Here is a 13,996-nt window from a genome sequence, read left to right as displayed (position 1 = left end):
TATTTACAAGTTTACCTGCCATTTGTTCACTCTGGAAATTTTTTTTGAGGATGTTTTGATGTATTTAAGAGCTCACAAAGAGACCGTTTTCTTTCATTTGACGACATTCAATCTATAAATGACCGAATAGTAAAACAGGTTTTATGTAAACAAATGTTTAATGTTATTCAAACCATGAGCTGATTACCATGCTTTAATGAAAATCTTTTATTCTTTTTAAATTACTTGGAACAATTCAAACTAACTAACAAAATAGAACCAGGTCATTTTTCTACAAAAACAAAGTTTTATGTATACAGTATGAAACCAGCCTAAAATTGCAAGCAATTACATGTTCCAACTTGGACATATATACATGATACAGTATATCATTTGAGTGTATATACTGCAAGTACAGTCTGCAAGCTGTTTTTCTTTTTTTAAGCACTGGAATGTGTCCGTTATATTCCTGCGAGGGCGCCTCGACAAAGGCTAGGAGTCTTAGGAGGGACAAGGGGAAACCTTCCAAATCCAACACAAACATGATTTTTTTAAAGAAAGAATACAATCTTGTAAGTACAGCAGAAAAATATCACTGTCGCTGCGTCTTCACAGTTGGGGCAGCTTGTCGACGGGTGTGTCGAATTTGAAGTCTGGAGGGAAGAGTTCTGCGGCGCGGGGGTAGATGAGTCGGTATGACTGTCTGATCGTAACATCCGCGACGCCGGCGATGTCCCCGATTTCTGTGGACGCAGCAGAAACAACGTTCAAAGAATCTGAAACTTCTGTGGCTCAACAATGTAAACAAAGTGGAAATACAATATGTCAGAATCCTCTTTTTTTTTAATCCATTCAGAAAAACAATACTATACAATACTTAATATAATCTCAGAAAATATAATGCATTGTTGTTGTTGTTGTTGTTACACCGAGTAGAGGTTTATGGGTATTCAAACCATCAACAATAAATCGGACAGATAAATGCTTCCCTTATTTAACACAGATTTTACTGTCTGTATACCTGTACTCAAGTCAACTTTGTAATGCATTGTTGTTTTAGAAAATGTATTTTATGCATGCCAGGTAGGTTTGGTTTTTTACGGGACTTACAAATACATATTTCCCCCCCGCAGGTTGCAACACAACATTTGTCTATCAGCAGTATTATTATAGCATCACCACTCACCTTTCTGGGTCTTCTTCTCTGCAGATGCCTGGGAGGCCATGTAGATGGCTGCCGCGGCCACCGAGATGGGGCTCCTGCCGGGCACCAGGTCGAGCTCCACGGCCTTCCTGGCGATGAAGGTGGCCGCCATCTGCACCTGCTTAGGCAAGCCCAGGTTTGAGCAGAAGCGAGACATGAAGTCTCCGGTGGTGATGAGGTCCACGCTGGTCTCCAGCGCCTTCAGGATCAGCTTGAAGCACCTGCCGATCTCCTTCTTGGAGATCCGAGAGACGGCGCAGATCTCTGCGGGAGGGAAGGAGAGACGGAGATCGTTTGGATGGAGGGACGTCAAAGAAAGGTGCGTCTTTTCAGGTATTTTTTTTCTCTGTTTAATCTCCACTGAGACGTCCACACAGTGAAATTAGATCAAGTTCTCCATCATGTATCCTTTACTTCTATAAGTCTTACTTTACCAGTGACCAGATATTAAGAAGTAACATATTTGTTTTGTTTTCCATCAATCATTCCTTAAGAGAGGTCGTATATTAAATAATATGGCAGATAGCTATAGAGTGGTTCATTCTGACCTTTAAATGTTCTTGGTACACCTTCTTGTCTGCAGGCGATGTAGAGACAGGCCGAAGCGATGGCATCGTTGGCTCGCCCCTTCAGGCTCTTCTGTTCATAAACCTGCTTGAATAAGTTGTTTGTTCTGTCCTGCAAAGCAAAAACATTATTTACAGAAAACTATTTATTTCCATCCTCTTAGTAGAGATCTTAATGTTCCCAAATTTAATCACATTTAAAGTTATTATTTAATAAGGATTAAATAGTGTTTGTCTTCACAAACCCAAAATAGAGTGTTTTTGTAAATTGAATTATAAACAACTGTGAAATAGTGCTGGACTTTTTTTAAACACCGACTTAACCTTATGCTGTTAAACTAAAACAAGATGACAAGTTATGATGATTGAGTATAAGTGAGGCTAACCTGTGGCTCTTTCCCTTCATATGTGGCTCTTCATTTCACATTTTCTCTATTTCTGTTTGTCTTTTTTATTTAATGAATTAATATTTTATTTTCATCATCATGTACATTATTGAGGCAACGTCTCGAGCTTAAGGAACAAAACTGCAGACCTTGTATATCCCTTTTATACAGGAAACACGCATATGTGTAAACTTTGGCAGAGAATCCAGTCTGCAGTTTTGTTTCCGCTTAAATGATAAACCACAGAATGACAATTACCATTGTAAAGATTAGTTTCAGTTTTCATTCACCCCTGCTCTCTCGTGCGTAAGAGTGTTTAGTGCGATGTGACATGGCTCTTTAAAAGTGGTACAGCTTTGTATCTGACTGCTTAGCTTCACTTGTTTTTAGGATAATCTTTCCAAAAGCACAAAATCAGATTTATTTTAGAACTTACTATGATGTTTCTTGGCAGGTTGATGCGATCTGCCATGGTGCTGATTTCTTTGAAGGCGTTGAGCATGGCCCGGTCAGAGCTGCTCATGGTCCGTCGGTTCTGGTACTTGGAGTTACCGAATTCATCAAAGCTAGCTGCGCCAGTTCCCTGTGGTGGAGACAATGGATGTGTAGCAGTTAAAGTCACTGTAGTCGGATTTCGAGAGACTCCATAACATGGGGAAAAATGGTCTAAAAATATTCACACCACTGGAAATTTTAGTTTTTAAAACAGAATGCACACATCAAGGCTCATTTTTAACGACGGACGCTTCACCTTGCTGATCATGGTGGTTAGGTCGCCCCCGTTGAGCAGGGGGTTCTGGGCGTCTCCCACTCTGGATGGATCTTTGAGGGCTTTCTCGTTGGAGAACGTTCTCCACTCTGAGCCGACGTCGATTACACGGTCACCTGAGGAGAAACGGTTGGGATTATTTAAAATAAATAGGATGTATAAAGAATTAAACCTAAAAATTGTACAAGATCAAATTCTGAAACGTTCATTGTAACAAGTTTTAATAGATATATCTGCTGCATGTATATAACATTTAAGTTTGTTTTAATGTATATACTCAATACAACCAACATCTGTGTTGTTTCTGTTTTTTTAAGCCAGTTTTTCAGTCTTGTGAATTGACGGCTACACCTGTTGCTCTAACCAGGTTACTTTAGATACATGAGACATGAGAAGTGAAATGTGACAACAAACACTGAAGAGTTGATTTCAGAAATAGAACATGGTAGTTTTATAAACCTGACAGATTTTGTTCTTGTTCTGTTTTTGTTCATGTTCAGTTCTGTTAATAACCTGCACATACAAACAGTAAGTGCACACAAATATAGTGCACTGTGCTCTTCTGTCTGTCTGTACCACTTCCCTCTGGAATAATTAACCAGGAGATGGTGCCAGCACAAATCCCTCATGCAAACCGGTCTACCGGAATATATACTGTAAATATTGTCTTAATCCTTCTCTGTGTTTCTTCAGCTCGTCCCTGTATACTGAATCTAGCTCAAACATTTTACACATCATCCCTTCCCCCTCTTTTCTAATTTGCCTATCACTGTATGTTGTGAGGCAGAAATGCGGAACAAAATAAAATCTAAACAAATGTTCAGTCATTCAATTGCGTCAAATTGGAGATGTACAAAAGATAAAAAGGTGTGACAACGGCAGGGCCTACTGCTAGTTATCATGACTGTCTGTTCTTGGAACAGTGTAGCAGGATCGAGGATTAGATTTCTGATATTTTAATCCTGTTAGGCTTTTTTTTTACCGTCCATAAGTCTTTCTAACATCTCGAGGCAAAGTGACATTCATCTCCTTAGAGGACAGCCAAAGCTATGGGAGCAGGAACAGAGGGCACTTTAGCTTGCATCAGACAGCGGCTGGCGTCTCTCGTCTCCCACCTGACCCGGTCTCTGCTCAGGGGGCTCGTTAGAGGAGAACTGCGTGTGTTCCCCACAGCTTTGTCTTACAGTCGCCATCACATGTTAAAAGGATTTTTGTTTTATACACTTTATATCAGTGCCTGTATGTGCCTTGTCAATAAATTACAAGATTGATTAAACACTAGACTAGGCTGTTGAAACACTTCACTGTAGCGTAGATTAATATCCAGAGGCAGGTTAAAATACTTTACAGAGAAATAAATGTAGTGTGGCTAGCTTTTCAAGATTTTAGCTTTGGAAACCAAGTCATCGCTTTGTCAACTGCGTCATTGTGTAGCCTGTCGAATCAGGTGATCACATGCGGAATTATTTTAAATTCGCTGACCTCAAAACCAGACAAACAGGTTCAGGAAGACGTTTCCTGAGAAACCTCTGTGTGCGATGACGACTTTGATTATGTGACTATGATAGAGTTCAACTGAGTCATCTTAATATAGGAAACACAAAGGAAACTGAATGGAAAGGAAGAATGTCTTGTAACACTGAAAATAGGTTGAAGTGCACATGTTCGTAATGTGTTATACTGACCTACTACAAGGCCACATTCGGGGCAGATCATGTCCCCTGCTCTGTAGTCCTCCACCAGTATGGCATCAGGGTGGTTGGGACACTGAACTCTGGGAAGGGCCAGGGCATCTCCGCTGCAAAAAAAAGAACATTTATGTGATCAAACAGCTCAAAATGGGAAAGGCAGGAAAGCAGGCAAACATGGGGTGAGGGAGGGAGGGAAAGAGAAAATAACTTGTAATAGTCAATTTGTAATGACTTGTTAAAGATCAGTCATAGAAGGAAACAGCAAATGAAAACAAAAGGAAAATAAAAGCTAAGCTTATTTCCATTTCTAATACCGCGGAGAGGAAAATCTAAATACACAATGTTCCCTAGTCCAGATGTGTCATTTTCACTTTACTTTCCCCCTTTTTAAAGCTGAGAAGAAATACCAGGGCAGAGCAGGCTGAAAGAACAACACAGGTTGAAGCAGGCAATGACGACATGTGAATCCAAACATAGGAAACAATATCCAAGATCAAAACAGGTTGAAGCAGTATTAATCCGTGATTAACTGGGTCAACAGCAGTCACATCCACATCAAACAACCTGAAGGCAACGCTAAAGACTGCAGTAACTTAATTAGGACTGCAACTAACAATTATTATTGATTAATCTGCCAATTATTTTCTCTATTAATTGTTTAGTGTATGAAATATAAAAACAGAACTGTTCAGTTTTTCAGAGCTTAGAGTGAAGTCCTTAAAGATATTAAACCTATAGTTCTCCTCACATTTTAAGAAGCTGGAGTCAGAGAATATTTGAGATTTTTGATTTAAAATAACTTTAAAGAGCTATCAAAAATAGTTGACTAATGATCTGTCGACTAAACTGATTAATCGACTAATCGTTTCAGGTATAATCTTTTTTTTTTTTTAATATTTTATTTTCAAATTTTTTAGTTAACGAAATATACAAAAAACAAAACAGACATGGCTTCAAATTCCCTCCCTCTCCCAACCACATACAAACTGAAAAGGAACCATATACTCAATAGGAGGAGTAGGCTAGTTAACTATCAATTAAATTAAATCAGAATCGTGTTTATTGCCAGGTGTAAGAGGTATACACTAGGAATTTGCTTTGGTTTTGTTGGTGCAGGTAAGTGGTATAATAACAAAAGGATAGATAAAAACGTTAGAATAAAAAAATTGAAATTCTACCAATATACAAATAAGCTATAAACATGATAAAGGATAATAAAAAAAGGATAAAAAAAGAACAAAAATTAAATACACAAATAAAGAAATAATAAATAACGAGATGCAGTTTTCTGACTTAGTCAGATGACTAATGATGTATCAAGTCTGACTGGTATAACCTTGATATAAAAACAACATGTATACGTTGCCTCCTGGACTAAATCCAACACGTTAAACACGCAGCGATGATGTGGCGAAAGCAAAAACAGATGATCCAAAGGACGTCAGATCAGGAGCCTACCAACTATTGTTCTACATTTTCCGCTCTCTCCATTTACATCTACAAACACTCAACTAAATAAAGCCAATAAAGTCTACTTGCTCAGTGTGCGAAGTTCACTGTGTTGACTGTGTTGCGTAAAACGCAGACGAGCTGCACAGAAAAACATTTGTTTACAAAGGAGTCCTGCTCTCAGACTGCTGAGCTAACACGTTAGCATAAGTTTCAACTACACTAATATTAGCTGGATGTGTTGTTTAAAGAGCCCAAAAGAGGCAAGGCAGCTTTATTTGTAGAGCACATTTCAAAGTGCTTTACATAAACATTCAAGAACATTAAGACAATTAAAACAGTTATAAAAACATTAAAGATTAGAAAATAAAAACAAGATACAAATAAAAGCTATAGGATAGAAGCTAAAATAGAATATAACAAACAAGAGTAAAAGCTCTAGTGCAGTATGAGATCATTATCTGGTTTAATTAAAGGCAGCAGCAAACAGGAAAGTTGTAAGCTTTGATTTAAAAGGACTCAGAGTTGGTGGTCCTGCAGGTTTCTGGGAGCTTGTTCCAGATATTTTGTGCATAAAAACTGAACGCTGCTTCTGCATGTTTAGTTGTGACTCTGGGGACACTAAGCAGACCTGATCCAGATGACCTGAGAGGTCTGGATGGTTCATAACATAGCAGAAGATCAGAAATGTATTTTGGCCCCTAAACCATTTAGTGCTTTGTAAACCAGCAGGAGTATTTTGAAATCAATTCTCTGAGAGACAGAGCATAAGTTTCAACTTCACTAACTACACTAAGCTGGATCTGTTTGTTAATAATAGAGCCCAAAAAGAGGAGCCTTAAGTAGAGGAAAACATGAAGTTAAAGTGATAATCAAGTGAAGCTATTGAGCTCCAGCACAGAGGTGTGAGCGAGTGAGAGAAACAGTAACAGAGAGAGTAAGAGAGAGAAACGGTAACAGAGAGAGTAACAGAAACAGAAATAGAGAGAATAACAGAGAGAAACAGAGAGTTACAGAGAAACAGAGAGAGTAACAGAGAAACAGAGAGAGTAACAGAAACAGAGAAATAGAGCGTAACAGAGAGTAACAGAAACAGAGAAACAGAGAAACAGAGAAAGTAACAGAGAGTAACAGAGTAACAGAGAGAGTAACAGAGTAACAGAGAGAGTAACAGAGAAACAGAGAGAGTAACAGAGAAACAGAGAGAGTAACAGAGAAACAGAGAGAGTAACAGTAACAGAGAGAGTAACAGAGAGAGTAACAGAGAAACAGAGTGAGTAACAGTAACAGAGAGAGTAACAGTAACAGAGAGAGTAACAGTAACAGAGAGAGTAACAGAGAGAGTAACAGAGAAACAGAGAGAGTAACAGAGAGAGTAACAGAGAGAGTAACAGAGAAACAGAGAGAGTAACAGAGAGAGTAACAGAGAGAGTAACAGAGAAACAGAGAGAGTAACAGAGAGAGTAACAGAGAAACAGAGAGAGTAACAGAGAGAGTAACAGAGAAACAGAGAGTAACAGAGAGAGAAACAGAGAGTAACAGAGAGAGTAACAGAGAGAGTAACAGAGAGTAACAGAGAGTAACAGAGAGTAACAGAGAGAGTAACAGAGAGTAACAGAGAGAGTAACAGAGAAACAGAGAGAGTAACAGAGAAACAGAGAGAGTAACAGAGAAACAGAGAGAGTAACAGAGAGAGTAACAGAGAGAGTAACAGAGAGAAACAGAGAGAGTAACAGAGAAACAGAGAGAGTAACAGAGAAACAGAGAGAGTAACAGAGAGAGTAACAGAGAGAGTAACAGAGAGAGTAACAGAGAGAGTAACAGAGAAACAGAGAGAGTAACAGAGAGAGTAACAGAGAGAGTAACAGAGAGAGTAACAGAGAGTAACAGAGAGTAACAGAGAGTAACAGAGAGTAACAGAGAGAGTAACAGAGAGTAACAGAGAGAGTAACAGAGAGTAACAGAGAGTAACAGAGAGAGTAACAGAGAGAGTAACAGAGAAACAGAGAGAGTAACAGAGAGAGTAACAGAGAGAGTAACAGAGAGAGTAACAGAGAAACAGAGAGAGTAACAGAGTAACAGAGAGAGTAACAGAGAGTAACAGAGAGTAACAGAGAGAGAAACAGAGATAAAGACTTCTGGCAACATCTAAACAGCTAGCTAAGCTAAGCTATGCTAAGCTAAGTAGCTAGCTAGCACAATACATCGTCCACATCAGGTTAATAAGGTCGTGATATTTAGGATTAGCGCTCTCATCATGTCTAACTAGATCACCTTTATAAAGCTACGCTCTTTAGAGCCCCACATGAGGAAGGAAGAGGAGTTATATCTGGTTTAAAGTTGCTACGCACCGGCTCGTCGACGCCATGTTGCTCCTCTGTCCGTCTGATCCTCAAAGAAACAAATGAACGCACCACCTCTATTTATAGCTTCTCCTCTGCTCACGTGACCGCTGGAGTACGGGGAGCCGTGAGGATCAAAATAGGCGAACTGTTATTCCCGTTTGTATAACAGAGTGTGTTTGTCGCGAAGCAGTGTCAACACAACAATGCTGATGTCTATGGCTATATATTATATATTTATAATGTATAACATGTGATGATTTTAGTATTTTATATGGAATTATGTGGAAATCTTCTTCTATGCAATGTGCCCATAAATTCCAGAGATCATGTGACACCCAAGATGAACAATTAAAGAAACAGTACATTCAATACCAATTTACATACAGTGAGATGACATACAAAACCACACACACATACAATACCAATTTAATAACCGGAACAAAAAATAAATATATATATATATACATATACATATACATATACATATACATATACATATACATATGTACATACATATACATATACATATATAATATTAAACTATCGTACCAGAAGCTTAAAATTTCTGTATTTTGAGGAAATTTATGAAAGTAAAAATGTAAAAATAAAATGAAAAAATAAATAAAATAAAAATAAAAAATACCACACACTCATACAATACCAATTTAATAGGAACAAAAATATCCATTGATAACTTGATAATGCTTTATTGAGTAGCTCTGTAATTTCCTACGAAGGAGCTCTGTAATTCCATGCTGTATATAGCATGGAATTACATAGCTCCTACATATTATATATATATATATATATGATATTAAACTATCGTACTAGAAGCTTAAAAATATTGTATTTTGAGGAAATTTAAGAAAGTAAAATTAAATAAAATAAATAAAATAAATAAAATGATGTATTAAGTATGCGAGTCGTAACCACGAGAACAAATAGGTGTAAATATTCAGCAAGCTGATGGGAAAGGGGGTATATTTCGAATATAACTCATTGAAGCTTCAAAGCCCAAAAAAATGGTATTCGGGACAGTCCTAGTATAAAGTAACAGAATATACTTAGCACAAACCTTATATTTCACCAGAATATGAGATCAAATGTCAGTGTGTTTACGTGGAAACCCATTATTGGCTTACCAATAAAAACAAGATAAATGCTTTCAGTTTTTATGATAAAGTTTTATAAATTTGCATTAAAAACTTCTGTACTGCAACAGTGAATCACTAAACTGTACTCATTTTTCCTGAGAAGCCTACAGATAAAGAAAGGGCCTGTGATTTTGCTTTCAGACAGTGCCAGTCTGTGTCTCTGACTCTGTACCAATCTGTGACTGCTCCTCTTCATCATACTTCCCAACCAGGCCTGTGAAGGAAACCACACAGTGCCACAAAGAGACACTTGATGTGGTCAGGTTTTGTGGTAACAGAATGACAAATCTGTCTTCATATCAAATATCTATGAAATAACTATCATATAAATATAAATAACCCACTACTTATAATATGTTTGGCAACATACATTAATTTCTAAGAAAACATCTTTGGAAACTGAAATTAACTGAATGACTGTAATGCATTATCATTACCTCAACAGTGCCAGTGTGCATCAGGACAACAGCAGGTGGAGCTAAATAACCTTGTTCCAGGATGATGCTTACGGTGATTCATTTTCATGGACAGATCATCCAGCCCTGATCTCTCTCTCGTAGTGATTTTGATGTTTAAGTCCAATGTGAATGATTGTGACTTGGTGATTAAACAGCCGGCTCATCAGGACTGCAAATGATAAGCGACATCGGAATATATTTGTTTAAAGGTGCTGATTAGGAAACAATGTTGAGAAAACGTGTGCACCACCAGCTATTCTATTTTTCACTATTCTTTGTCTGAAAAGTGTCCCTGAGAAGCATTCACAAATCTTCAACGCATGATTTCTGATACACTACTACAGAACCTCTGCTGGACTGAACACCACTGTGGAAACTAAACTTGCATAAATAGTTACAAGTCACAGCATGACTGATATCACAGACACACCAAACAAAATGAGAGCGAGCAGAAATCTGTATGCCGGTATCAAAGCAGAAGAAAAAAGTGGCATGTGTTCCCCGAGTCTCTTTCTTTGTCTTTGTCTCAAACACAAATACACACACAGACAGTGCTGACTACCTCAATGCCTGAGAAGCTGCAACATCATATCACACCACACCATGTCTTCTTATTGTATGTCAAGTAATAACAAAGGATCCACACGCAAGCAAACAACCCGTGTGCACACGTGTGTGTAATTTGACACACACACACACACACACTGTTTCTTGTCTAACTCTACCAGAGAAACTCTTGTTGACTACATTCATACCCCAAAAAACCCTAACCCCACCACTACACCCTTACAAAGTTTATTCAAGTGTGTTATTAGTATACTTCTTTAAAACTTGAAATTAGAGAGTATGCTTTCAGTTGACTTTTTATGTACTTATCAGAGATATACTTAACAAAATTATACTTAATTGGCTTATACTGACTAAGTATACAGAAATGTCAAAAAATACTTGGCTTACGGAAAAGTTTACAGAAAAGTACATTTGGCTAAGTACTATAAGTTCACTTAAAGTAAACTTACGAGTATACTAAAAACTATTAAACTAGTAGTTTACTGAGAGTATACTATACTTTAAAGTTTACTTTCATAAACTAAAAAGTGGGCTACAAGTATATAACTAGTAAACTAACAGTATACCTATAAATAAGTTCACTTGTAGTATAGTTCATATTATAGTTTCAGTACAAAATACAACTTGGATGTAAACTAGTTATGTTCTCAAAGTTCACTACTCTTACATTTAAAGTGTACTTTTATAAACTAAAAAGTGGGCCAATTTAGCCCCAAGACGTATTGAACTAGTACACTTACAAGTATACTACAAGTACATTAATACTAGTATACGTATTACATAAAGTATACTTGGGATTATACTTGAACTTTACTTAAGTTTATTTCATTAAATAAACTTGAAGTATGCTTCATTTTTGACACCAACTACTGAATTTCCTACCCCACTGTGCGTGTGTGTGTGTGCGTGTGTGTGTGTGCATGTGTGCGTGTGTGTGAAAATGCTTATGGTGCTTACAGGAAATTAATCACCATGGAAACAGGTTTGTTTGGGTATGTTGTTGGTCTGTGGCTTTGCTCTAAAATTGAATGACGGTGTATTTTTTGCTTCTCCCACACACAGACCCCACATGTGTCTATATCTGGTGTGCATTTAACCCACCAGCTAATGTTTGTGATATATACTACCCGGTATATACTTTACAAATCAGAGAGGGAGGTCCACGGTGAATTATTTATATCTCATTGAGCCAATTCTCAACGCACTGAGCTGGTTGCCATGGGCGTCTGGGGTCCCCAGCTGTTGGCCCCATCACCCCCACAGACAGGAAACCCCATACTGTCCAACCACTGTTCCCACCGCCACCCAGTGTGGCAACAGACCAAACCATTAAATCTATATACCTTTTTCCTTCCTCTCACCATACCAACCATATGTCTCGCCATGACAGTCAGGTTAGGAATCAAAATCAGTGTCATTAGCAGTATAACTAGCCCCACATTTCAGTTTTTATCAATCACTTTGGCTCATTTTGTTGAAACAGTCTTGACATTCTCTGGTGTCACACCTGTTTCGTGGGGCATCACAACTCTATTGCATGTCTGCAAAAGGTCGTAACTCACCCCTAAACATTCATGCTTCAAAACCTAGTTATTCTGCCAGTTAATTGGCCACCAAAATGAAAAGTTGTTTTGTCATCATGTGAGCCGTCAACTCTGTAAACATTTCTTATATGCAAATCCAAGTTTTGTTCTACTTTTTTTGTTGACACGGACTGATTGCTCTGCTATACCAGAATGTCAATTATGTCTATACTGTAGCTGAAGGCTGTTGTGTGTGTCGCACTGAGCTTTTTAGACTCACATTTCAACCGCAGGTAAACGTTTACTGGAAAAAGTCAAGACTGTACAATACTGTATACACAGAAACAGGATATGCACAGTTGTGTTTACAGTAACTGTATTTGTGTTAGATGTATTATGAACAGAGACCTTTGAGCTTTCATATAAAGTCATATACAGTGAACACAAAATGACATCCATGCCAATCTTTTTTTTTTTAAAAACAAACCCTCTAGCAATGAAAAAACCTTCGTAATAAACAACAAATTGTACCTTCTTACAATACGTAAACACCATGCCATAGATATTTATGGAATATAGTTTGACAGATTTTGATAATTGAATGGATTATTTTGCATGTGATGGCTCAAACGTTGAAAGAAGTTATGAAGAGTACAACAACTCATCAGTTTTGATCAGCACGCCATGTGTAAGTGGTTATTGTGCAAATTGAAGACAAAATACTATTGCACATGTGCCAAAACACATGCAATTTGCTTGAATGAATGAGAAATTCAAACTAATTGTTCAGATATTTGAGCTTATTGTTTTGAAAAAAGAAACCATTCTCATTTGAGAATTGAGCCAAAGTGAATGAGGAAAAACTGTAATATTTGCATTTATATCACATAAAAACTTTATGACAAATAATGTCTTGGCAACAAGTTGTGGAGGGAGTTACTGAGAACTGTCTGAAAAGAATTCATGTGTCTCATAGTCAGAAAGTTAAGTGAGTTTACATCCACTAATCCACTATACTTTTCACAATCACTTTGTCCACCATGTCTTTGTTTGGGAGCCACTATAAACTATCACGAGACGGCCTCACTTACACTCTGAGTGGCCCTATTGCATAAAACATGTCTGTATAGAGCCTGTAAAGAACTCACACAAAATGATCAGTGTAATCATGTGTTTATGTACGGCCACGCACCACCACCTCCACATCAGATCTTGTAACCTGCCAGACTATCAGACTATATCGCACTACACGCCCCAGTGACTGCTTTTCTTTCTTTCTTTTTTTTTTCCCCTCCTCTTCCTCCTCTCAAAGTACAAGGGTAGCATGAGCGAGAACAGAGTGCCAGCAGCCAGCAGCCCAGGACCGGTTGAAACCTGTATGGGTTGCAACTGAGGAGACACTTCCTCCACCCAGTGCATCATCAACCAAATCCAGAAAGAGCTGGAAATGATGCATGACTTCAGCACTCAGGGTCCTATTGACTGTGGAGTTTGTCAATACCAATAAAACAGATAGATAGATAGATAGACAGATAGACAGATAGATAGTGATGTTTCCTTATCTGTGCACATGTTAAAACCGGTTTATTTTGTTATTTTTTTGTGTGAATAACATTTTATTTTAACTGTAGCAACACAATGTAGCATGTAAAACACGTGTCATGTAGACAAAAGGTACATGTGAGAAGTCTTAATTAGTCAGCCAAGTTATTTGAACAGGATGCATGTTGTGGTGTCTGGTACTCTGAGACAAAGAGGGGGAAGCTGGTGATGCGTTCATGGCACGCTGGGAAGAGGCTAGACACGAGAGCTCAGTTTTCAGGTGGTGAGCCTATAAAGCAAAATATTTTAATAGTATCCACTTCCGGTTTGGTCTGTAATACATCTAATTTGCTCCACTTG

The 13,996-nt window shown here is 37.9% G+C and overlaps 1 protein-coding gene across 1 annotated transcript; it reads right to left on the bottom strand.

Annotated features, from left to right (window-relative positions):
• Positions 1-221: 221 nt before the first annotated feature.
• On the bottom strand, positions 222-8,540 carry gtf2b (general transcription factor IIB). The gene is made up of 7 exons (XM_037787065.1): positions 8,396-8,540; positions 4,590-4,702; positions 2,887-3,020; positions 2,572-2,718; positions 1,732-1,861; positions 1,166-1,447; positions 222-722 (listed from the first exon to the last, which is right to left on the bottom strand). Exons 1-7 carry the CDS (start codon positions 8,410-8,412, stop codon positions 589-591), a joined length of 957 nt encoding a protein of 318 aa, XP_037642993.1. The 5' UTR covers positions 8,413-8,540; the 3' UTR covers positions 222-588.
• Positions 8,541-13,996: the final 5,456 nt, after the last annotated feature.

This window comes from Sebastes umbrosus, chromosome 12 (genome assembly GCF_015220745.1).
Source record: "Sebastes umbrosus isolate fSebUmb1 chromosome 12, fSebUmb1.pri, whole genome shotgun sequence".
Taxonomy (NCBI): domain Eukaryota; kingdom Metazoa; phylum Chordata; class Actinopteri; order Perciformes; family Sebastidae; genus Sebastes; species Sebastes umbrosus.
Note: the sequence above shows the minus strand (reverse complement) of the source record. Positions and strands in the feature narration are given on the sequence as shown.

What these genes read in the sequence shown, in the direction of transcription:
- gtf2b (XM_037787065.1), bottom strand. An exon ending in CGAATGTGGCCTTGTAGTAG is followed by an intron (nt 3,021 to 4,589) that starts GTCAGTATAACA and finishes GTTTCTCCTCAG; the next exon opens with GTGACCGTGTAATCGACGTC. An exon ending in TAACCACCATGATCAGCAAG is followed by an intron (nt 2,719 to 2,886) that starts GTGAAGCGTCCG and finishes TCTCCACCACAG; the next exon opens with GGAACTGGCGCAGCTAGCTT.